This window comes from Grus americana, chromosome Z (assembly GCF_028858705.1).
Source record: "Grus americana isolate bGruAme1 chromosome Z, bGruAme1.mat, whole genome shotgun sequence".
Taxonomy (NCBI): Eukaryota; Metazoa; Chordata; class Aves; order Gruiformes; family Gruidae; genus Grus; species Grus americana.
This window is the reverse complement of record NC_072891.1, coordinates 53,939,129-53,964,312: the sequence shown is the minus strand read 5'-3', so window position 1 is coordinate 53,964,312 and position 25,184 is coordinate 53,939,129. Positions and strand designations below refer to the sequence as shown.

At 44.4% G+C, this 25,184-nt stretch overlaps 1 protein-coding gene across 1 annotated transcript; it reads left to right on the top strand.

Annotated features, from left to right (window-relative positions):
• Nucleotides 1-586: 586 nt before the first annotated feature.
• PDE6B (phosphodiesterase 6B) lies at nt 587-22,592 on the top strand. The gene is made up of 22 exons (XM_054809848.1): nt 587-997; nt 3,328-3,480; nt 3,818-3,907; nt 6,343-6,483; nt 7,545-7,619; nt 7,710-7,774; nt 8,838-8,904; nt 9,050-9,097; nt 9,279-9,428; nt 10,431-10,574; nt 11,152-11,217; nt 11,827-11,973; nt 13,535-13,642; nt 14,617-14,726; nt 15,752-15,839; nt 16,426-16,526; nt 17,914-18,021; nt 18,759-18,822; nt 19,571-19,645; nt 20,575-20,658; nt 20,935-21,091; nt 22,264-22,592. Exons 1-22 carry the CDS (start codon nt 587-589, stop codon nt 22,320-22,322), a joined length of 2,511 nt encoding a protein of 836 aa, XP_054665823.1. The 3' UTR covers nt 22,323-22,592.
• The last annotated feature ends 2,592 nt before the right edge of the window (nt 22,593-25,184 follow it).

The following is a 25,184-nucleotide window of genomic DNA, read 5'->3' as shown; positions in this document are numbered from 1 at the left end:
GAGCCATGAAAGAGCAGCATTACCTCACTATTTTATTTCTGACCACTGTGCTCTTTTGTGAAGAATGCACTTCCTACTACTGCAGGGAGCTGGGAGAGCAGAAATAATAAGATGCTCACCTTGTTAGCCAAGGATTAGGCCCAAGCAGTATATATTTAATTAGACTTTAAAGAGCTTATTTCAATGTTAGGAGATGCAGTTCTTCCCTGTTGCTGCTGCCTCAATATAATTGCTCCAGTAACTGTTCTGCTCATCAAGAGAAAGGAGAGTGTTTTCAGACATTGTGAGTACTTAGTTTTTGTTTGCATTTAGATTAAGAAGAAGAAAGTTGACCCAAAGCTCTTGTAGAGGTCATCTAATCTGTTTGGTTGAGAAGATCTGTCCTCCCACAGACTCACCTTCAGCGCTATAAAGGAATACCTCTTCCTGATGACAAGCTCTCTTTGCAGTGTTACCTCCCCCTTGGTCATTCTAGAAGCAACGCCTTCTACTACAAAAATTTAGTAACTACAGCAGAAATTAGAGTGCTGTTTGCATAGACTACATCCTTGGACCACTACCTACCACAAGACCGAGGGCATTCACAATGAGCATTAGTGAAGACGATGTGGAGAAGTTTCTTGATGGCAACCCTGCTTTTGCCAAGCAGTACTTTGAGAAGAAACTGAGAACAGAGTCCTGGGATAGCAATGAGAGTGACATCCTTTTTGAGTTGATCCAAGACATGCAAGAAAGCATCAACATGGAGAAAGTGGTTTTCAAGACCTTGAGAAGAATCAGGTCCCTTATTCATGCTGACCGCTGTAGTCTCTTCATGTACAGGCAGAGAAATGGCACGCCTGAACTAGCAACAAGGCTTTTCAACATCCAAGAGGGAAGCACCCTGGAGGAATGTCTTGTCTCCCCAGACTGCGAGATTGTCTATCCATTGGACATAGGCATTGTGGGCTACGTTGCGCAAACCAAGAAAACCATGAATATCAAGGATGTCAGTGAGGTAGGTTGTCCATTTATTCATTCAAATGGTAGAAGAAAAGCTCACATGCTTACTAGTACAAAGGGGTCAAGAGGTAGCAGGGAATCTCATTGCTTGGTCAAACCTCTTGCAGTGTAATAGCTGTGTAGTGGAAACCAAAGCACCAGTAATAAGTCTGTAAGTTACTTCCAGTTTCATTTATGGAGTGAGGTAAAGCTAAGCACATTAATTACAGTAGGTGTTAATGCCTGCAGACAAGTACACTGTCACACCTTGCCTGTCTAATTAAAAAAAAATAAAAATCACATCTAGTCCAGCAGAGAAGAGAGAGGTACAGCCAGATCTGCGCTGAACACATGGAATTTTCCACACACATTTATATTCCATGAGTAATTGGCAAAGAGAGAGAATTCCTTTACAGCAAGTCCAGAAAGGGTTTTGCACCATGAATGACATTTGAAAATGTTTGCTGTCTGATGAAGCTTGGGCCAAGGGCTTGTAGAGGCATTTTTATCAACCAGAGGGAGTGGCCCTTAGAGCAGGTGGGTTAGTTAACCTGTATATGAGTGATCTTCATCACAAGCAGCAAGAGATAAACTTTGACCAAAAAACCGCTTTCAGCAAACACTGCACACTGCAATACCAGGAGGGATCCAAGGAATTTTAATGTTTTATTTTTATGCCTTCATGACAATATTTACCCCCCCATACTCCTGGGTTGAATCATATAACTCTGAATGGCAGCAATAACAATCCGCTTGTTCTAATCATAGGTATAAAACTAAAATCCATGTGACCCACATATGGCATTTGGGATTACTCTAGCTATTGTTTGCTAGTTACAAAGAGACCATCTGTTTATCCATCCATTTGTTGCTCAATATAAGCATATCCAAATGCTTCAGCAAGAACTTCCTTGTCCTCCACAGAACATATTGAGACATTGATTTGGCTTTGCAACCATTTTTTGAGGAGGGGGAAAAAAAAAGACATCAGAATGGACTTAAATTTTTGAAGCTTCCTGGCTTCAGACATTTCTCCAAAAATATGGAAGGATTTCAGTGCTGTGAGCCAAGTGCTGCACTCCAACTCTGGTGCTTTCAGGCACTGCCATCAGGCAATTCCTTTGAAGGATATCCAGAGACTTAATGCTTGGTTTACCCCAATTGGCAGGGAAGGTCAGCAGTGGGGGAGGCGTGGGGAGAAGCTGCCTTAGGGAATAATTATTCTTTCTGGTGCAGTCTTCTGAATATGATCAGAGCTGTGGCACTTTTTCTAACCCAACTAGAAGGAATTGAAGCTGACAAGTTATTCAACGGAGCAGGGAGAAGATCTTGGGTCAGCAAGACCATCCCTGCACTCCCAAGTGATGATGGTGTCAATAAGGCCCTGTGCAGGCAAGATGATGGGTCATCTGCCTTCCCTGCACTACCCTGTCTCAGCTTTGTTTTCTTTTGGGATGGGGGACTGTGACATTCACATAAGGAACAACTGGTTGAGTTCCCTTTGTGTTGCCCCTAGAGCAAGCTAGTGGTCTTCCAGTGGCTGGAATGGTGATTACCCCATGGGCAGGACTCCCTGGGCAGCCCGGTCCATAGCAGTTCTATCTGCACATTGCATCCCCTGCCAAAATGCTCCTGGGGCAGAAGGGGGTGGGCCTCTCTCAGGGGCAGGGGGAGAGTGCAAGAAATCACATGCCGCTGTTGCCAGCTGCATCCTCTGTTGGGATGCCTTCCCTATCATCTACCATCCCATGCACAAAGGCCCAGCAACATGGGAGGGAAAGCCTGGGATAATATTTTCAAGAGAAATGAGGGGTAGATGGCTTCATGAAGGCTGCAGGCTGACAGCAGCTTCAGGGCCTGGGCAAAAGCAGAAGAAAAATGAGAGTGAGTGAACTTCCCAGTGACTGTACCAAACAGCACTGGTTTATAAACTGTGGCTACGCGGTGCTGCTTGGTAACTGGCTGTACCCCCTTTGCAGGGTTAACGAGAAGTCAGAGGGAAGGATGGAGGAGGTAGTATGAAGGATGCCAGCGATATGAGAATGACCAGTGGAGAGTGTCCTTGTTCTGACAGAGTTGGACATGTTAAAGCTTATGATTTGCAAGATCTTTGCAAAAAGTGAAAAAGTGCGTGTGTTGCAGTCAGAAGCCACAGTAGGTCCTCTTGATGGTAGCTTTAATCACCTGTACGTTGTCCAATTTTCTGCTAATTAATTTCTCTTCCTCAATAATTTTTTAAGCAAAACTTTCTTCAGGCAGCTTACTTTGAGAGGCTGTGCTTTGACTTGGTTTTAAGACTACAGACAGTGTGGAAAATGCTTGATTTGTAAATTCTCTATTGAACAGTGTGCCCAGTTCAGTCCATTTGTTGATGAGCTCACCGACTACACTACGAAAAGCATCCTTGCGACACCCATCTTGAACGGCAAAGATTTAGTTGCTGTCATTGTGGCTATTAATAAGCTGAACGGCCCACACTTCACCAGCTCTGATGAAACAGTAAGTGGTCAGTAGCTCGGTTTCTATCAAGCGGTTGTTGCTTTTGCCACGTAACACAGACTCTTCTACACTAGGAATGTCTGCTGTAGTGAAGCTCCACTGGTATGAATTTCCCTACAGGGGACTCACCCTCTAACAGAAGAAGCTTATTATGTGGATGCTTATCTCAAAAATCTTTCAGGGAAGTTACAGTGGGATAAGCCTTATCTTACACCCAGTGCAAAGCAAAGCATTTATGCAGGGGAATTACCATGACGTTGCTAAAGGAGTGTTATGAAATCCAGTACGCACGAGGCTGCTACTGCATTTGACTCAATCTCATTGTCTGCCTTTTCAGCTTTTCCTGAAGTACCTGAATTTTGCCTCTTTGAACTTGAAAATTTATCACTTGAGTTATCTTCACAACTGTGAGACTCGAAGAGGCCAGGTAAGAGTGAAAATGCGGATTAGGCTATAACTCAAAATCAAATTAGTGCATTCTTCTGATTCCAAAGGTGTAGCTGATCTGCTTCAGAGATTTGTGCCTGAAGAGCAGAAGGAAAAAAGTGCCCTCATCCACTTTCAGATACTGTTCCTTCCCCAGAGTCCTTCTTTAGTCTCTCTTCCTGCTGCTGTTGGTAAAACTGCAGGAGCTGAGGCAGTGGCACCAGCTTCAGCAGGACTGAGCTCCAGATGTTTTATTGAACTCAGGCTGTGAAACACTCTTGGGGTCTTTAACCACGTCACCCAGCAGCACCAAGAGGTTGCCCAAAACAATTCAGAATGTGGTATTTTTTCCTTATCTGCTTATTAAAAAGTGCTATTGAGTTTCTTCTTGGCACCAGTAAAATGATTCTTATATGCCTGTTTTATTGGCCTCCCTCAGTAGAAATGAACATAGAAGAGGGTTTTAGGGTATTCTCAGTTGAAACAATTCAGCCACCATTCTTTTCCATGACCTGGGTTATGAAAGGACTCTCAAATTTATTGGGATGGGTGTGAATCCATGCGATCACTTTCTACAGCAGACAACTGGTTGTCATTGAGGATGTGCAATTGCATCTATGCCTCATGCATATGCCATGCTCTTGTCTCCAGTAGGGGTTCCCATGGGGGATAAACATCTCTTTCAGCAAAGTGGTTGCAGAATGAAAGTTTATTTTAGAAGCTTTGGGACAGCGCTTGTACTTACTAATTCATTATCCCATGTTCTTCATGTAATTTTTTCAGTAATCAAAAACATAAGCAATGGTCAGGTGATACAGGCATATAGCAACGTGGGGTAATTCAACTAAAGTAGAACTAGCTATGGTTTATTCCTGTTGAGGGCTTAGCAGTAGGGCTGGGGAAGGTAAGGAAGGAGCTAGAAGATGAAGTGGAGGCCCAAGAGGAGGAAGGTCTGATGTCGCCCATAGGGTGCTCTGGTCTGGGTCTGAGCTGCATCAGCAGGTCCCACAGAAAGGGAGTAAGTCAAGAACCAGACACAAGACACTCTCCTAGTTCCATTAACAGTGCAGTTGTCAGACCTTTGGCCATCTAGATCCAAAGCTCTGTGTGACAGTTAATATGGTTCACTGTGTTCAACTTAAAAATACCAAAGTACAGAGTGAGCAAATGACATTCTCAAAGGTGGCCTAGGATTATAATACTGCAAATCCCAACTGCAAAGACTGGGAGATACTGTAAGTAAATGGCTTGTGCAAAGACAGTTCAGTCTGCTTGTGCTCAGGTACTGTGTAAGAGTCTTCTTAGAACACCATATAACACATTTTGCCCAATTTCTTTGCATTATTCCATGAACTGGCCATTCCTCAGGTGTTTCTTTCAGTCCTCGTCACTGGGCTTCTGGCTTTCAGCATTACTTACTGCATGCTGTAAAATGCCAAAAATAAGCCATTGCTCATTTTCCTCTAATGGTTTGTATAACACTATCCTATCTGAGGGATGCTCAGAGGCCAGTGACATTGAACACATCAGACTTTATAAGAGTGGCAGAGTAGTCCCAATTTACAGCTTAGAAACAGACAACAATGCAGCTCAGAATTGTCAGAAATATCTACTAGTGCCCAGTGAAGAGGTGACACACATTTTTCCTGATTGTGGCCATTTAACAGGACTTCTTATTCAAAGCACAGGTCCAGTCGGCTTCAGGTAGCAGCTCTCTGTGCTTCTGAAGCACTGCTCCTGATGTCTCCTGGGCTCAGAAAGCAAAGCACACATACGTAGATATAGGCACTTATGCACTAGATAAGCTAGGCAACTGCATAGGTGGCTTCCTTACCATTTCAGAGAAAATTAAGTTCTCCCTTAGGCCCACAAAGACCCTCCTTGTGCCACCAGAAATACTTGCCTACTTCGCTGCATAACATCCTTTTTTACAAATGAAGGAGCCTAATAGCAACAGCTTGCTTAAGCGTACATCTGCAGAGCACTGGACAGGACAAGGATCATCAGCTGATGTGCATGCAAAGCAGCTGTGCAAAGACTTTGAGGAAAGTGTTAATTCAGGTATTTCCAACTGCAGCCTCTGGAATTTGCAACACTTTTGGTGTTAACTGGTTTTGGATGCAAGTTTTTACTTATGGGTATAAAATGTATGTGGGACCATCTCTTGATCTGGCACTACTACTTTTTTGTGCTGTATTTGTGAGACTGAACTTGTACATAGCACTCCACGATGACCTGACTCTTCCTCAGTGCATCTTTCCCTAGCAATTCCCAGTGTGAATAAGCAATGCTTTTACATTTTGCAGTATAGGTTGCTATTGCACTTTTCAGGAACTGTAGTATAAAAACTCAGTTGTTTCCTTGTTACTCCAAACAAATTTGGGAAGCCCAGCTCTCAGGGAGGGGCTGTGCCTACATTTAGATTTTATCCTGCAGGTGCTGTTGTGGTCAGCTAATAAGGTTTTTGAGGAACTGACAGACATTGAGAGGCAGTTCCACAAGGCTTTTTACACGGTGAGAGCATACCTGAACTGTGACCGGTACTCAGTAGGTCTCCTGGACATGACAAAGCAGAAGGTGAGTGTTCACATGTGTGTTGTACATCTTTCTGCATAACTGCTATCCACTGAGGGGTGATATGTGGAGATAAATTTTACTGGGACAGACGAAGTGCAAGCTAGCTTTGAGTCATTATTCCTGCTTTGGTTGACTTTTTTTTTTTTATTCCATTGTGCAAATGAAAAGCATGGGATAAAGAAAAGAGAGGGAAAGGAAAAAGCTTATCACTAGAATGGAAATGTTGAAGGAGCCTGAGGCTGGGATGACAAAGGAAGGGCAAATGTGTCTGACCATGGCAATCCTGGTTAAAGCCTGCAACATAAGCACAGCCTCACAAAGTCTGTGGATATCAGAAGTATAGTGAGATACCTGTGGAAACCCCTAGCAGCGAAGCAGCCACCTTCCCCAGTAACTCATCCATGTGTATGTTATCCAGGCTTTTAGGTGAAATTTGGCTTCATAAAAATGCAAACTGACAGAAGCTGTTACTTCTGCAGCTCTGATTTTGTCTGATAGTTTGCAGCTTTGGTAAGCTTTATGTAAGAGTTACACAGCAGCCTTGTTATAGGAGCTCTGCTTTATTCCATGGTTGGCCTGACCAAGGCTACCATGGACTTGGATCTCCACCATGTTCGCAGAGCCTTTATAGCATGCTGTCTTGTGAAGAGGTGTATTAAAAGATCATTAGTGTGCTAAAGATACCTTGATCAGCATTGTAATGTAGCCTAAGGGGGGGAAAAAAAAATCAAATCACTTTAGCAAGCTAGCAAGTAGTAGATCAGCCCTATGATCACACTTTGGAAAATGAAGAACACATAAAATATTGTCAGCCCATGCTGTTCACTGAGTGAAGCAGCATCCTGTATATAGGCAGTAGATGACTATATACAGCCATATAATGCACCTGACACTTCCTGATTTAGAGATATCATTCTGCTGCCTAGTATCGAACTAGTCTTATTATTTCATGCCTTGTTTACACAGTACCGAAACCAGCATGGTAGAGCAGTAGTTACTTTGTGGCTCAAGGCAGAATGCACTTTTCTACTCTAAAAATACCTCTTTCATTTTAAAACCAGGAATTTTTTGACCTGTGGCCAGTCCTGCTGGGAGAAGTTCCCCCCTACTCAGGACCTCGCACCCCAGATGGCAGGGTATGTGAAAGCCAGATTTCTTAAACTCTCTCCTGTCTGGCTGGATTGCCCCACCATTAATTCTAACACCACTCTTATTTCTATTTGTAGGAAATAGTCTTTTACAAGGTCATTGATTATATATTACATGGAAAGGAAGACATTAAAGTCATCCCGTAAGTGCCCAGTTTCTGTATGCTAGGTACTGACACAGAGTGTAGCTAAACCCAAGGTTCCCCATGATTTACAGGCACTCATGAGGAGATATGCAAAGGACCAATAGAAGACTGGGTAAGAGAGCCAGAATTGAAGTTGGTGCTTTGACTTACATTTCTGTGGGACAAAGATTTCCTCCAGGGCATTGGGATCCTGGCTTGCAAGTCAGGCTCTAAAAGTCACTGCAACCAATGATTCTTTTTAGATGCATGAGTGGACTGCCTTGACCGCCTGCAGTTTTGCCACTTGCCTTGCCAGGCTGAGGCTTTACTCCTCCTTGGCACCTTCCCTGGGTCAGTGGGTCACTCTGTCCAGGTTGCCTTTGTATTGAGGCACCCACTGACCCAGCCCTGCCCCTCACCCCTTTATACCCTCCCAGTTTCTCATGGTCACTCCTGCTCCCCTGTCTGTCCTTCAGCTTCCTTGCTATCTTATCCTCCAGTCATTGACCACACCTCAGGGTTATCCCTGGCTTTTCTTCCTTTCTTGACACCACACTGAGACACCCTCTTTCTGAAAACCACCCTCTCATTCCACTGAATTTTTCAGAAGAGCCTTGGGCACCTTGGACACACCTGACATAACAGGGGTTTTGCCCAGCTGTGGTCACACCACCTTGTATCAGTGTAAGTGCTGCAAGAAAGGCCCCCATTGCTTAGGCACAGCAGTCTTCAAAAGTTCAGGCTGGCAGACACCCTTAGCCAGGAGCTCTTATCTTTCTCTGGGCTGAAGGTCTGAAACATAGTCCCCACTCCCAGGAACAATTTTTTTCCTAAAGTCTATGCAGGTGATGATATTTTATGAGTTACTCTATATTGAATCCTTGAAGGAAAAGTATTTTCTTACGTGAAAATTTTTTGGCTTGCACACATGGGTCCTTTGAAAGTAACAGGACTGCTTAGTAACTGAGGGTGAAACATGTAAATGTGGATTGTGCAGTCAGCTGGATACATTTCAGCTTTATGATCATTCTTCAGTAAATGTATATCCTTAATTTTCCTTATGCATTTTTCTTTCCTTCAGAAATCCTAGTCCAGACCACTGGGCACTAGTTACTGGACTGCCAACCTATGTGGCTGAAAGTGGATTTGTAAGTACTTAATTTAGGCTTCATCAAGGCTTTCTGAGATGAAGTCATACTAATGCTGCTTTCTCATCAATTCAGGTTTTTGTTTTAGTATTTAAACTTCTCACTGCCCATATTGTAAAACTATTTCTTTTGTGTGATCCCCTAGATTTGCAACATTATGAATGCAGCTGCAGATGAGATGTTTAACTTTCAGGTACCGTGAAAACTTCCAGTCCCATCCAGGATTCTACTTTGCTTGCAGAAATGTAATTTAGAGTCAATATGAGGCATATAAATGTTTCTTTAGCCTGTAGTCTTGATGTAAAATGAAAGTGCTGGTGTATTTAGAAAACACGTTAAGTACATGATATCTTTCTGCTTGCTGTTGCTTCAAGGAAGGTCCTCTAGATGAATCAGGATGGACTATCAAAAATGTTCTCTCCATGCCAATAGTGAACAAAAAGGAAGAAATTGTTGGGGTTGTCACATTTTATAACAGAAAAGATGGGAAACCATTTGACGAACAGGATGAGACCCTCATGGAGGTATAGTTCCTTGCTGTGGCTGGAAATAGTTCATATGTTTGAGAGAGGTCACTGTTGCTCATTGTACATCATCCCCCAGTGTTTTGCAGTTAAGTAAGTTTCTTTGTTTCTTACAGAGGTGTTATGCATCAGCTTGAAAGTTTTGAAAGGAACTATATGAAATACTAGGGTTTTTTCAGTCTTGGAAACCCAGCTGTGTTCTCATCATTTTGTTTCAGCGTTCTTGGATTGGACAACTAGCCATGAGCAGCTACAATGTACTAACATGACCATTCTGACCAGTGTTCACATACATGACAGCTGGCTTGCACTGCCTGGGCAACTCCCTCAAGAAATTATACAGAAATTGTCTGTGTGGCTAAGATAGATACAAAGGGTGGCCGGCTATTGAATCTACCAACAGCACCTGTAATTAAAGACTTTGCTGCTTAGAAACGCTCCTGTGCTAGTTTCAATCCAATAGAGGCGTTCAGGTCTTGGTATGTTATCAATCAGAACATTTCCTGAAATAGGCTTTTCTTACCAAACAAAAAGACTGCAAAAAAAATAGTGGGTTTGAATTGGCCACTGGACAGCAAACAAGCTGAGAGCAAACACAGGGTGTGAGTAAACATATCTGAAAGGTAATGAGACCACCTTGCTCTCCCTTGATACAAGAGTTCCTGACTTGCTGTCACCATTGTGGCACCAACCTTACCACAGGCATGGAGACACTTACAACAACACAGAAGTAGCTTTCCATATGCTGAGCTGCACAGAGGGTCCTCCAACCTCCACAGCATGGATGCTCTGGAGGCCTAGGCAGATTCAGCAGCTGGGGAGCTGCTGTGCTGAGGAGCAAGAAGTGGTTGGGAGCAAGCACACAGTTGCTCATTGCTAGACTTGTGGCCACAGTGAAGCTTGTGTTTCTCTAAAACTATATCATGCGGTGTTATATTTCTGTGTCTTTGAGGAGCACATGTTTTAGTTATTTCACCATTTCCTTCTTTTCCTCTCACCAAGTCCTTGACACAGTTCCTGGGCTGGTCGGTACTCAACACAGACACATATGATAAGATGAACAAGCTGGAGAATCGGAAGGATATTGCTCAGGATATGGTGCTCTACCATGTGAAATGTGACAGGGATGAAATCCAGGAAATTCTGGTAATGCCTCGCAACATGCAGCACACCCACAAGTGTACTGGCCTGGCCCCCGACTTAGGGCATGGACACAGGTCTCCCATCCCATGGAAATGCTTCCAGCCACCATGGTGTGGAGGCAGCACCTGGGACCCCAGTTACTGCACAGTAGCAGAACAAGTCTTGGTTTTAACTCTGAGTCCTGCCCTCCACCTCGGCACACTGCCATCCTGTGTCCTTTCTGATTTCCTCAGCAAAGCCAGCCCTGGAGGTGGGCTCACACAGGGCAGGGCTGTAGGGGTGGAAGAGTAGCTGATTTATTCCCCAAAACCTCCTTGTTGCAGAGGATGTGGAGTTAGAGGATGCAGCTGGGACACTGGCTCTAGGGAGACATTTGCAAGTGGGAGAAACACAAACCAAAATCAGGGAGAGGGACAACATTTTTACTAGGAAGAATGGGTTGAAAGACCAGAAATAAAAGTAAGGTCCAGGAAGAAAACACAATTTGCATATGAGAGCTGCCCTAGATTGCCCCAAAGCTACACAGTGCAAAGTCCATTGGGGTTCAGTCATCAGTTTAACATGTCCATGCTCTTTGCAGCCAACACGAGAAAAGCTGGGGAAGGAGCCAAGTGAGTGTGAGGAAGAGGAGCTGGCAAGCATCCTGGTAAGAGCAATGTACCACGGGAATGGGCAGCCCTGACAAACAAGTATTGCCCACGTGGATGCAGGAAGAGCTCCCAGTGTTTGTACACTGATACGCATCGACAGGGCAGCTGGTGAAGGGTGAAGCAGAGCACACCCTGCCCTCCTCTGCTGTGTGAGTGTGAGGTTATTATTATCAGGTGCAGCGAATGCCTTCCCCAGCTCCTGGGGAGTACCTGCTCTCTGCTGCTTTATCTCAAGGGGTTCAAACTCCAACTGGAAACACATCAGCCACCTTGACTTGTCACGCATGTTGTTCTCCGGAGTAAATATGAAGGGCTGTAAGTCTTCCCCTGTAAGACCTGTGAAGTTTGGACAAACTGTATCAAGAAAAGTGCTTAGCAGGAAACAAGCAATGTTTCTTGCACTTGACTAAAAACGCCCTCTTCGTTACCCCACTAACAGATTTATAACGTCAAGCTGCATTTCAGTCTATTTATGTGTTATATTCTAAAAGGAAAAGTTCCCAGCAGTATCAGACTGACAATTTTTTATTAAGCAAAACCCATTCCAGGTGTTTCTAGGGATGGCATAAGTAGCACAGCAATAAACTGTCCCACCTCTCTTACAGAAAGAAGAACTCCCGGGGCCCACCAAGTTTGAAATCTATGAGTTCAGGTTCTCTGATTTTGACTGCACCGAACTAGAGCTGGTGAAGTGTGGCATTCAGATGTACTACGAGCTTGGCGTTGTGAAAAAGTTCCAGATCCCACAGGAGGTAGGAGCTGGCAACACCCAAGGACTCCCATCTTGGATGGCCAGCAGACTCGTCACCTGGCTGATGTCCCCGCATGTGCCCTGTGCAGCTCATGGGGCGGGCAGAGGTCTGGGTTCACAGAGGCTTGCAAGGAAAGGGGCGTGCATCCTGAGCCCCTGAGCCCCAGTAAAAGCAGGGAACCCCCTCTCAAAGCCCCTGGTCACTACGCATGGGTTTGGAGCATGAAGCTGTACTCTTCTGCTTTGCGCTGTCTGCTACAGGTGTGGGTTTGCTATCGGGTCTATATAGATGGGGGCTGCACCACGCAAAACATTGCTCGCGCTTGCCGTGATAATGCCACTCACAGTGTAAAAGCACAGTTTCCAGGTGCAACACAGGGCAGCGCGTACTTGTGTGCATGTTTTGTTTGCTATAGTTTCCTATAGCTTTCAGCCAACAAATGCTAAAACTCACACTGGCAGGTTCCTCTGCTTTTCTTCCCCCTGCAAACACGGACGTGCCTTCACCGGGTGCGGTGGTGCCCAGCTTCCTGACCGCTGGTGACAGGAGCGGGGTGGCCCCGTGAGAACAGGGACCCCGTAGCCCCCGATGTGCGAGTTCACGGCTTTTGCCGTAACTCAAGCCCCTGTGGGATTTGTGAAATTGGCATTTCAGCAGCTCTGTTGCTCCCGAAGGGATTTCTCAGCACTTCATATGAGGTTTATTTCCATCTAGTGGGATCTGGAGGTAACTGCAGGAAGAGTTTTCCCCCTGGAAAGGCAGGCTGGGGAGTAAGTAAGAGGGAAGTGCAGGGCGCTGAATGGGAATTACTTCTGTCCTTCTTAGTTACAGCATGTCAATGTCAAAAAGTATTCATAATAGCTACTCTGGAAAAGACTAACCCTTGATACAAGTGTGAAAAGTAGTCATTCTTGGCTGCCACTCCGAGCAGTTGACATTTTAAAAAATGAATACTCATCCATGATTAATTTGCTCTCTAATGAGAAAACCTATATAGCTACAAGAGGTAGTACATGTGGAGAAGTAGAATGCAGAGGGGGAAAACCCCCCCAACTTGTTATTTAATGCCCTATGTGGTGTTTGTTTAGGTGATATAAACACCACCCATCTTTACATTTACAGAGCCATATCTCTTGAAGAGAGATATCAGTAAATTTCAAGACATGGGAGGGACAAATCTTACGAGTAACAACATAGAGAAACACAGAAATTCAATAAATTCAGAAACAGTAGGATAAAATTTCTTTTCCTCTAGACACTGTTGTTGCTTGTACCCCCCCCCCCATCTCTGTGATTTTATTTTTCTTAAAAAAAAAAAAAAAGACAAATATTAGAAAGCAAAGAGCTGTATTTTAGTGTCCCCTTTAGCTCTCCAATAGGCTTTACTATAACAACACCATCAGGGAAGCCTGATGATGTTACAGCTTCTGATTCCTTTCTGTGGCCACCTCTGTAAAGCTGGTCTGAACCTCACCCATGATTTCTGTATGTGGTCTTTATTGCAAGAGCAACAAGCAGCAGCTTCATCACACAAACTAACGTTCTCTTCCCCAATTTGCAGGTTCTGGTAAGGTTTGTGTACTCCGTCAGCAAAGGCTACCGGAAGATAACTTACCACAACTGGCGCCATGGCTTCAACGTTGCACAGACCATGTTCACGCTCCTGATGGTAAGGTAACACCACCCCAGTTAATCTGTGGCACAACTTTATTTACAGGAAGTCTTCAGTTGTGCCCTGGAGATGTGCAGGGCTCCCTTTGAATCCTGGTGTAGGGGAAGAGTTTGTCACTCCTAGCACAGGTCCTGCTAAATGAGGTCTCCATTTGCCTTAAGTGACAGTGCTTGCATTACACTTAAAGCCATGGCTGATATTGCCTAATGAATGAAGTGCTTTAATTCTCATAGCTACAGATGTGTATGACGTTGAATAACCTCCAGATTAAATCATTCTGCAGGGTATGGGAGAGATAGTACAGGACTTCCCTTCCTCCAGTAGTTTGTGACAGTAAGAGCCAGACTGAAGTTAGCTGGCTGGGATGGAGACCACCTCACGATTTCCATTTCCAGGCAGGACGGGCACAGGTGTAAGTCTATTGCTAGTGTGAATGTGGCAAGTGACACTTCTCACAGGATCTAAGGGCAACCGGTCCCCCAGGAAGAAAAACAGGTGTCAGTCTGGTGCTCCACACCAGGGATGGACTAGCACCAGGACCCAGTGCAGACACTATGGCCCGCACAGCTGGCAGAAGAATTATGTCTACCAGCCCCAGGCAATCCTCTGGGCGATTCAGCTTGGACATCCCATTGCTCAGAAAGTTGCAGAGACCCTTTGCAAAGTACTTTGTGTCCCGTGACTGGAGGGGTGCTTGTGAGAACCTTGGTGTCCCTAGGGCACAAGGCTGCTATAGCAGGAGGGCATCGAGCACATATGCACAACACGCATGCCTACCTGAGTCTGAAATTATTCATTTCCAGCTGCTTCCCCATTTTAACCTCAGTGAACCGTGTATTGCATTTAGCTTCACAAGTATTTTCAGTTCTGGACTGTTTCAATGAGGAGATTCCCAGCACAGAGCAGTCACAGCTGAGTACGTTTTCCCATAAGAGATACTAACAGATGACATGCAAATTTTTACCCTCCAGACTGGCAAACTGAAGCGTTACTACACCGACCTCGAAGCCCTTGCAATGGTAACTGCTGCTCTGTGCCATGATATTGACCACAGGGGAACCAACAACCTTTACCAAATGAAGTAAGCACTTTCCTACCATTTCGAACTGTTTACTGTTGCTCTCGTGTGGAGTTGGATCAAGCTGTGCTCACACCAAACTCCTGTGCAGCTCTGTTTGTTTTATAGACAAGGAGTAATGTCCTTCTTTTGCAAATAACCTTGCTTTTCAGCTTGCTACAGCACTTGGGCTTATGCTTTGGCCAGTGGGGAAACTGAAATTTTACAGTGCTCTCCGGGGCTTTTGTTACCCCCTACGAAACCTCCTTTGGTTGAACTTTATGTTACCATTACAGGGTGGAACAAGTGCAGCGCAGGCCTTTAGTGGCCTGAGCATCATAGGAGACTCAGGATGCCACAAGGAGCATCCTGGACATAAGAAGCCTGCTTTTTGATGGAAGGTATCTATGGAGAAAGCACCATGCATGGTACTGACCTCACCACCTGCAGAAACAAAGCACCTGAGAGTATGAGGGTGCTGTTCTCAGTAGGTGGTTACTAGCTACACAAAAACAGTTGCTTGATTTCATTGACCAGTTAAGTCTGTGTTGCTCACTTAAAGTAGTGTCAGATCACACTGGTCTGGCTTGCTGGATGTACTGTCTTACTCTTTTCTGGAGATTTGGAAAAATAGGAGTTCAACATAGTGAAGTGAAGCTGGCTGGTGTTTTGCATACAAGAAGGTCTTGCTTTTCAGCAAGGAAAGTGTCCAAAGACTGCTGGTTTTTCTGTTCCTATTACCAGATATCAACATATAGTTATTCAGGAATTAAACAAGTTTACAACATGAGCAATAACAGTCTAGTCATAAACAATGTTTTGGGTGACATTTGTAGTCGGAAGAATGTTTTATATGGTGTCAAATAGTTACAAGCAGTGCAAAAAGTCTTTTATTAGACTGAAGTCATTAGCTATTAAAAATAATACTCCTAAACCTTTTAAAATGAGTTGAACTTGTGTGTATGAAAAAAATAAATATAAAATGGGACACTTTCTTTTATTTTTAAGTGCTGCGCTAACATCTTTAACTTTTTCCTTTACACAACCAGATCTCAAAATCCTTTAGCTAAACTTCATGGATCCTCAATTTTAGAGAGACATCACTTGGAATTTGGAAAATTCTTGCTTTCTGAAGAGGTTGGTAATGAACTCCAGTGTAAGAACATGAATAATTTACTCTCAGGGAAGATTTTCAGCAACAACAAAGCTGTCAGCTTAGCACAAGACCTTTCTCTGGATTGGATATCTGAGGAACTACAGTTGCCTCACTCCTCACATACTCTACACTCACCCAGGACCAAAACACATAGGCTTCCTAAATGAATGACTTGGTTTCTTCAGAAGTTATATTGTTGAACTCATAGGAATATATTAAATACAGGATTGTCCTCCTGTAGCCCCTCTGACAGGCCCAAGGCTGACAAACTCCCCCAGCTAACTTTTCATTTCAGGCAAATTCGCACTGGGGCCAGGGGCCAGGGTTTGGGCACACGCTGTGTGACAAGCTTCAGGGCACTGACCCTGTTCAGTGAACAGAATGGGAGGCTAGGCACCAACATACAGTGAACGGGGCTCACAGCCCTTGCACCTTAGGGGAGCAAGCTGAAGCTATTAAAAAAAAAAAAAAAAAAAAAAAGTGAGCACGTTTGAGAAAGGCAGATGGCCAGTAACTCACAACACCACAGTGCTTGGATTTCGCAGCTCCCTTTCCTTTGCTTTTCAGTCGCTGAATATATGTCAGAACCTCAACCGCAGACAGCATGAGCACATGATTCACCTGATGGAAATTGCCATTATAGCAACAGACCTGGCACTCTACTTCAAGTAAGTCAGTCACGTTACACTGTATGTGAAGGGCAGAAAGCAGCTGGTACTTTACAACGGCACAACATGATGCTCTGAGAGCCCCTGGTGCAGCAATCCTCTTCACAAACACTGCCTCCACGAGGCTGCTTTTAATATTGACATCAGAGCTGGCATGGAGAAAAACTGTTCAAAAGAATTTTGAACTTTTACTTATTAGATCACATATATGACTTTTTAACCCTCTATTTCCAATAAGGCAGTGCTATATGATCTAATTGAAAGAGATGTCTGATTTATCTTTTTCCACCCAGCACTTCAGCACTAAAAATACTCATAAGTTGCAAGTGTCTTGGCCAGGGCTACATCAACTTCCCTGGGAGTGCAGCACAACCCAAATAACAAGTGGCCCATTTTAGGTGAATATCCAGTTCATAGTCTATTTCACACCCAAAAGCCAAAAATGCCAAACATCTTGGAGGTGCATGTGCTGACTTCATGGGACATAAGACTGGAAGTCAACAACATATGACTTCCTAATTAGCAAGGAGCTTTCAAAATGTGCTTTCAAAATACAGTGCTGAGACCAGAGACTGCTGCTGTGTTTTGCACTGAAGAATGATTATGCAAAATATAAGCAGTCCACAAAAAAGGAATATGAGGGAGGGTGCAATACCCAGTCCTCTTACTCCAGAGGTAGGGTGTCTATATGGGAGCAGATACCACCACTTCCTTACCTTGTGGGAACAAGCTAGTCTTTGCCCTCCTTGGTCCATGGTCTGCAAGCAAAGGCTTCATTGAGATCAGACCCAGGGCAAAATGATATGGACAGAACATGTATGCAAATTGCTTTGTGGATCTGGGCTATATTTCTTCTCTGCTACCACTGTAACAGCAGATTTTTCCAGATTTCACACCACTTGAAACATGGGTGTGTTGTGTATAAACCCTCCCCAGACTATGCTGCATATATTTACATATATAAATAAGGTAAACAAGGTGAAACTAAGTATATAAACCCAGGTATCTTTACAAATACTCCAGCCAGCTCTAGGTTTCCAGTTTGCTTAACATTCAGGCAAAAAGCCTTCTTGTGCTGCCAACAAACATGGAAGCATTTCTCAGCTGACATAACTTGCAGTAAGACATAGTTTCAAGTTCCTGCTCATGTGTCACCCCTATACTTATTTTTAAGTAATTTACAATAGTTTCTTCTACTTAAGAGAAGCAGGTGATGGTGCTTGGTTTTGTTGGGGGCTTCCTTGAGGACTTAAATGCCAAAACAGCAACTACTGGAAACCTTTCTGGAAGGGTTATCAATGCGATCAACCATCTGTTTTTAACACATTTGTTTCCTCATTTTGGAGCTTTTTTTTTTCTTTTTCTTTTTTTTTTTTCCCCCTCAAAGAAAGAGAACAATGTTCCAGAAGATTGTTGATGAGTCCAAGACGTATGATAGCATGACTGCCTGGACTGAATACCTGTCTCTGGAGACGACAAAGAAAGAGGTTGTCATGTGAGTAATCACCTCTGGAAAGGTTAATGATACGGTCACCTCTGCCATCCTGGTGAGAGCTCCAGAACATGCCTTGCGTTGCACTTAGCGCAAAATCAGTACGTGATATGTTACTGTCCACTCAAATCTGATCTGGAGAAGCAGGGAAAAAAGTTTAAAGTGGTTATTCATACAGGTGAGTGACTGGTTTTGGAGTGTCCTGGTCATATACTCCTAACGAGATGCAGGATTGCTTCTGGCCGTGTACTCCTACCAGACCACCCTGTAGGCCACAAGCTAGGGCAGACTGCAATGGCAGATCTACGGGAATCCAATTCATTAGTTGTTCTTCCCAGTGCCAACCAATCTGAGTTGCACAATGCTGTTGTTGTGATGCTTTACAGGATGCTTTGCACTGGCGATGAAGTGCACCCACAACCTCACTGCAGTCTGCACTGCTACACCTCCGTGAGGGAGCCAAAGATGTTACTTCAAAGTCATAAAGTTCAGCCCAGCAGCGACTAAAGCAGCAAATATCCTAGTGCCAGAAGCAAGCAGTTCCCTAGCATTATTCCATTTTAACCAAGAGAGCAATCCTTGATGAGTGTCCCAGTCAGAGCCAAGGCTGTTACAGCAGCCCATCTTTCTTCAACTATCACTTCAGCAGGGACTGGGGGATACCTGACACAGTGCTGGGGAGCCTGCAAGAGGTACAGTGCAGGCTGTAGAGAATAAGCTAATTTCTTTCCTGTTTTTAGGGCCATGATGATGACTGCCTGTGATTTGTCAGCAATCACAAAGCCTTGGGAAGTCCAGAGTAAGGTCAGATGCTTGATATACTGTTAAACTTCTCTAGCTTATACTTCAAAGTAATGAAATTTCCTGAGCTGCCTAGAAGCTGAATCAAAGTCTCCTACCAAAGCTACCAAAAGGACTTGAGAATAACTATGGTTTTGATGGATAAATCAATCTTTAAGATTGTAGTTGAAAATTCTGTAGAAAATTCATGTTTACCAAAAAAGAAAAGAAAACCCACAAGTATATAGCTTCTTGGGTTACAGTGAGGGGGTTTTGCATGTAACATACAAGTTGTTTTTTATACAGCAATACCTACTCTTTGCTCAGTTGTTTGATTTCCTTTAGGAGTTCCTTCCTGAACTGTACTTGAACAATTGCTAAGTAAGAAACATTAAAATTTAAAGGATCATAAAAGAAATCAATCCCACCTTCCTGTTCAGTGTGGAGAAAGGACAACTGAGACAGTTGTAATAGACAGCCATACCTGTGACCAAGAGGCAAATCCTTGAGGGGGACACCCTGGAAATGTTTCTTAATAGATGAGCAGTGGACTAAAGAGCTCCAGTGCAATAAGGTTGTTTGAGCTGTCATTACACGGGTACAACCCCATTGCCACTTCTGCTCTTCCCAGCAGAAGGCTGGGGCTGGGTTGGACATGAAACAACAGAAGGGCTAGAAGTGAGATTTGCTTCATAGTGGAGACCTAAAGCTCATCAAGTTAGAAAGCCGAAGTCAGTGCTAAATTTTCTTTTTTCCCTCCTTCGCAATGTAGGTAGCTCTCCTGGTGGCAGCTGAGTTCTGGGAGCAAGGAGACTTAGAAATAAGCGTCCTTCAGCAACAGCCTATTGTAAGTACCATGTGAGAGCCAGACAGTTCAGTTCAGACAGCAAGTCTCAGCAAAGACTTACTAGAAGTAATGCTGCTCTTAGAGTGCTGTGAGTCTTCCTGAAATCACCATGCCTGACAAAATCCATTAGAAAAGTAGGTACTCAGCTAGGGAAGACCGTCTGTGACAGAGCCTCTTGTCCAGATCTCGATGTAGTTAGATGGGTCCCACTAGATGTGAACCAGCAAGGAGTGACTGTCTCCTCGGAGAATTTGCTGGTCCGTAAAAGGAAAAAGGAAAATGAAATACCTATGTCTTAGAGGAAAACAGAGTTTCCAATAAAGATAAAAACTACAAACACAAACTTCGTAGAGTCCAGAGATTATTTCTGGCAAATGGAAGTGCACTAGCGTAGTGTTTCTTAACAATTTTTTTTTTCTGCTATAATAACAAATACTTAAAATTCACATTGAAAGAGCCAAGAGTCATTCCTTGATGTGACTTCCACCTATGTGGTTTCGGTTTTCTTTAAGTAGACTTTCATACACATCCTCTACCCACAGAGGCATCACAAATGATACAGCAAGCAACAACGCCTTATAAGAATTTCATGTTAAGTTACGTTTTAGAGATATGAAAACCTCTTCAGCACTTTATAAAATGAACCTTCTCTCAGGTGTCCGGTTGAGAGGCGCAAGGGAAAAACTCTCTGTCCTCCTCCCCATCCATAGGAACTGAAAAAGCTGTCTAAAATTTCTGCTAAAATGGCAAAGGAAGCAAGCCCATTTCACTCTGTGCAGCGGAGGAAGAGGGCTGTGACGGACAGCCTTCATGGATGGCATGGCAGAACTGCCAGGCTGGCACAACAAGGCAGTTTTGCGGAAAAAAAAGAGAAGTGTTTTTCAATGAAGTGTTCTCATAAATCATGGTGAACTTGTGTCCTCCCACAGCCCATGATGGACCGGAGGAAAGCTGCTGAGCTTCCAAAGCTTCAAGTGGGTTTCATCGACTTTGTGTGCACGTTTGTCTATAAGGTAAGCAAAGCACACCCTTGCACACCCCATCCTTCTCAACAGGGGTTCAAATCCCAGATGAGTGAGTCCCAATGCAGCAACACATGGGGAGAAGGACAGGTAGAGGAGACAACAGCTGCCCCTCTCCAGGACACTGCAGTGTGGTCCCTCTTTGTGCCATTAATGCTTTCGCTGCATGAGCCGGCCAGGGAGGCGAGGTGTTGGGGTCCATCCAAGGGTATGATGGACAAGCACTGCCTCTGTGCTGTGTTGTGATGATGGGTGTGTTTTGGTCAGGAATTTTCCCGTTTCCATGAGGAAATTCAGCCTATGCTCGATGGGCTGCTGAACAACAGAAATGAGTGGAAGACCCGTGCTGATGAGTATGACGCAAAAATGAAAGCTCTGGAGGAAGAGAAGAAAAAAGAGGAAGAGAAGATGGCTGCAAAGAAAGGTCAGAAACAATACTTATATTTTTATTCCTAACTCAAAAACATACTTATGTGATACTCTCCCAGATCTGCAGCAAGCTTTGCTGACATGGCAAAGAGTCAGATGCCCAGAACAAGTTTCCTCATTCTTACTCCACTGGCAAGGTTGAAGGCACCTTGTCTTCAAACCTGACACCATGACAGGCTGTCAAAAAGGCCACCTGCTCAAATGCCCCAGGGCTAGTGCCTGAGAAATTAGTGAGACTACATTCAGCACAAGCAGTCATGCAGCTGGGGACAGCAGAAAGTCCTTCACAGTGTATGTATGTCCCTGGAAAAGAGCAGGGAGACATCCCTTTGTACACAGGGGCTGTGGCCGATGTGCTGTGCCACAGGTCATGAAGCAGAAGGAGTTAAGAAAAATTAACACACTCCTAGGGAGAACACTTGAGGAATTACAGTTCATCGCATTTCTAGACCAGATTAGGTACCACCGAGAAGCAAGTAGTAGCAGTAGTAGTAGTAGTAGTAGTAGTAGTAGCTAGTAGCAATTTTTTTTGGTGAAATCCATTTTTCTTCTTCTGTGGGCTCAGCCTGTGTAGCACTGAAATCCATCAGCTGCAGCGAGCATTGGGTGAAAGCTTGTTTGATAGCCTGAGGATTTGTTTGACTCTCAGAAAGGTGGAAGCAGAAGGGTCTCCTTGCCTCTCCCAAGTGTATGAGCAAACATCCATCAGAAGTTAGTGCCTCCACCCCACAGAGACTGTATCTGAAGTCTCCTTTTGTTCCAAACTGGACCAAAATCCCAACAGTCCATGGGGTGGACATTCCTCAAATGACAGTTTAGAAATTATTAGAGCTATCTAGATGTCTAATCTCAGCTTAATTCATAGTAATTAGCTTAAAATATCAAAAGTAAGTGTTTTAGTATGATTTGGAAAATTTCTGAAGAATTATTTCCTGACTAAGTAATTGGTATCTGAGTGAGAAAGGTTTCTACTAACTCTAAAAAACTTTTTCCAAGCAGCCTTACATGTACAATTACTTTGCACAGCAGACAGCTCTAGATATGGGTACTATAGGTATGACCTACATTGATCACTGGATAACTTAAAAGTGCTAAAAAACTCTTGTAATGACTGAGAAGGACATTTATGACTGTACCTCTAATTCTGTGTTTCTTTTTATATGGCAGATGGAATAACCTGTAATGGTGGAACAGCTCCAGCTTCCAAAACCTGTAGCATACTTTAGACCTATTATCAATGCAATATATGCCACCCAAAATGACAATGCCCATGCTTTTAAAAAAAAAACAAAAAAGTAATCATGGCATACAAATACATTCCTGATTGGACTGTTCTGCCACTTTAATTAGGTTTATGACCAACCAGGGAAGGGCTAGATCTCGTTTGCCTTAATTGCATCTCTTCTGGACGGTGAGGAGCCAGTTCTGGCCTGTCTCTTGCTCCATTTAATGCACCTGATGTCAGATGGCATATGGCGAGTCAGAACAACATGTGGTCCAATAAATCAGGTTGCATGGCTATGGAAGAGCATTTTTCCTGCACTGAAACACTTCTTACCCCAAAGCTGATGGGCCAGTTGAATTCACACCCTGCTCCATACAACCCCATGCAATTGACAATGTATGCAACCATAGCCCTCAGAGTAGGAAAACTGAAGAAGAGCCAAATTTATTATATCTAAGCCTGTATCTGCTAGGATATCAGAAAGAAATCTGTGGGTAGGGATAAAACATGAAAACTGACCATAATAAACCTTAGAACTGCTCTAAAAAAGTTACAATTCCATGTAAATCCAAGAAATACTCACAGAGATAATAGTTCTGCACTTTCTTCAAGAATTTGTATAGGTAGCTGCTCTAAAGCATGGAGCCATTCATGCAACACTCAGTAGCTGCCATCTTCACAAGCAGGATCCACACTGTGCGCTAACCGAGGCTTTGCTCTGTAACAGAATTGTAAGAAGACAGTGTTATCACTACCCATTACAGCTGCAGTTGCAGTTACCCAAGAAACCTGAATCGTGGCATCTCCTAAATTTGTTCTGTTTTGCCTCATAATGCCAATGATATTTAACACATTCCTCTTCCGATCAGTACCACCCCTCCTTCCTTTCCTCATCCTGTTCTGAGATGTATGGTTTTTAGATTCTCCTCCAGACTTTGAAAGACTGATGACTTGTACTCTTTTATTTCAGATAAAAGTTAGTTTTCGTGTTTATTCATGCAACTGTATTAGAACACTCAGTTACACTCTTGTAGCAGTAGACACCCTTCTCTGCTCCTCTCTCTCTCTTTTTTTTTTTTTTAAAGTGTTTGGAGATCTGTTTTGCTGGGGATTTTTTTCTTCTTCTTCTATTACTCCTGCTACCTTCAGTGCTTTTACCCTTCAGTATCTCATTTTGCATTACAAAATTACTGCAAGTAAAAGGAAAACTATGGTAGTACCTGGTGATCGTTTATCCGTGTCTCAGTGTAGCAAGTAAGATGTAATCTTCTATCACTACGCAGCAATTCTGTGAGCAGCAAGTTGTCTTTCAAGAAAATACAGAAACCTGTCCACTTGCATGAAAGCTAAATATGCCACTAGTAATGACTTCACACTGTATGTCTCAGTTTCATTCAGAACCACGTAGGAGGTTTTCATCATACAGTATACAAAGTGCCCCATCAGCCCGCACGCACCTGGGGGTGCAGCTCACCCCACACAGCATCAGGGTGGGCATACTGCCGTGTATTTCTGAGGGGGACCACGCATACACGTGGAGGGGTGTCCATGGACATGCAGGGTGGTGTGCCAGTGGAGGAGGCAGTTTCTCAAAGGTGACCCATTTCTGTGGGGGCAGGAGTGTCTCTGAGGCTCCTTTCTGCAACGGTGGTGCTTGGGCAGCCTGGGACCCCCACTGCAGCAGGGACCTCATGTCCATGTGCCACAGGAAGCTGTGCCTCGCTGGTGGGGACAGGGCAAGTGTCCCCGTCTCCCCCTCCAGCTCCCATGTTCCCCTCCTGCCGCTCCCCGTCTGCTCGCGACACCTCAGGCAACCTAAGCAGGGCACACAGCTCTGCCACCTGTGACCCTTGGTTGGACCATTTCACCTCAGTGTCGTGTGTCCTATTTGCTCTGCAGCTGTCTCTCATGTCACTGTGGGAAGTCACATGCAGCTATCAGAGGGCAGTAAGAGAAACAGCTAGCCAAGACCTTCAATTTTCCTTTATTTTCCCCTTGCACTATATCTATTTCTGATAGGATACAGTCTGTAGGTAAAACTTTTTCCCTGCACCTTAATCTCAGGGGCTGCAGAGTTCTTGCTTGTCTTCTGCACAGCAGTTGCATCCCTGCTGGACAGTCATCGGTAACCTCGCCTTCGAGGGGAAAGACCTGTGACAGGAGGCAGAAGAGATCCTTGCAGGTCCGTAGGCAAGCAGCACATCTGCACTGGTGAAGCTGAAAGGAGGTGCAAGGTGGGGTGAAAGCACCAGCGAGACAACATTCAGCTGCAGTATGAGATTATCGAACCGTAAAGTGCAGGGTAGCACTTGTTGCTCATCCATGGTACTCTGGGAAAGGCCCCAACCCCTCGCCTCCTGGGCTGGCTCATCCAGGGAAAGCATTGATGGCACAATGCAATGCCCCGGAGAGGGGCAGGTGGAGGGAGGAAACCCTTCCCTCCCCACGCCTGGGGAGACACTCTGATGAGATGCTCTGTCTGCTGCTCCTGCAGCCTTCTCGCCTGATGCACGGATCATCTCCAGCCACAGCACGTATAGCCCTGAGCTCCAGGCAGCCTGCCCTTCCCTTCTGCTCCTCACTGTGGCGCTCACTCCCAATGCCTAACACGCTGAGTGTCTGAGGGGAGCACCGACTTCCGTGTACTACGCAGGTCAGGTGATGAAATTAATTATTTTCGTTTGCAAAATGGTACCACCTAACCACATCGCCGCTTTGCCAAAAGACTGGGACCACTGTCCTTTCTGGTCAGCAATCCCTTACTAACAGATGCTTCTAAATCTTGTTGCACCACCGCAACCACACCAGTTGCAGCTTGCTTCCCACTGGAGGCATTAGCCAGTTAGCTGCATGCGAAACCCTG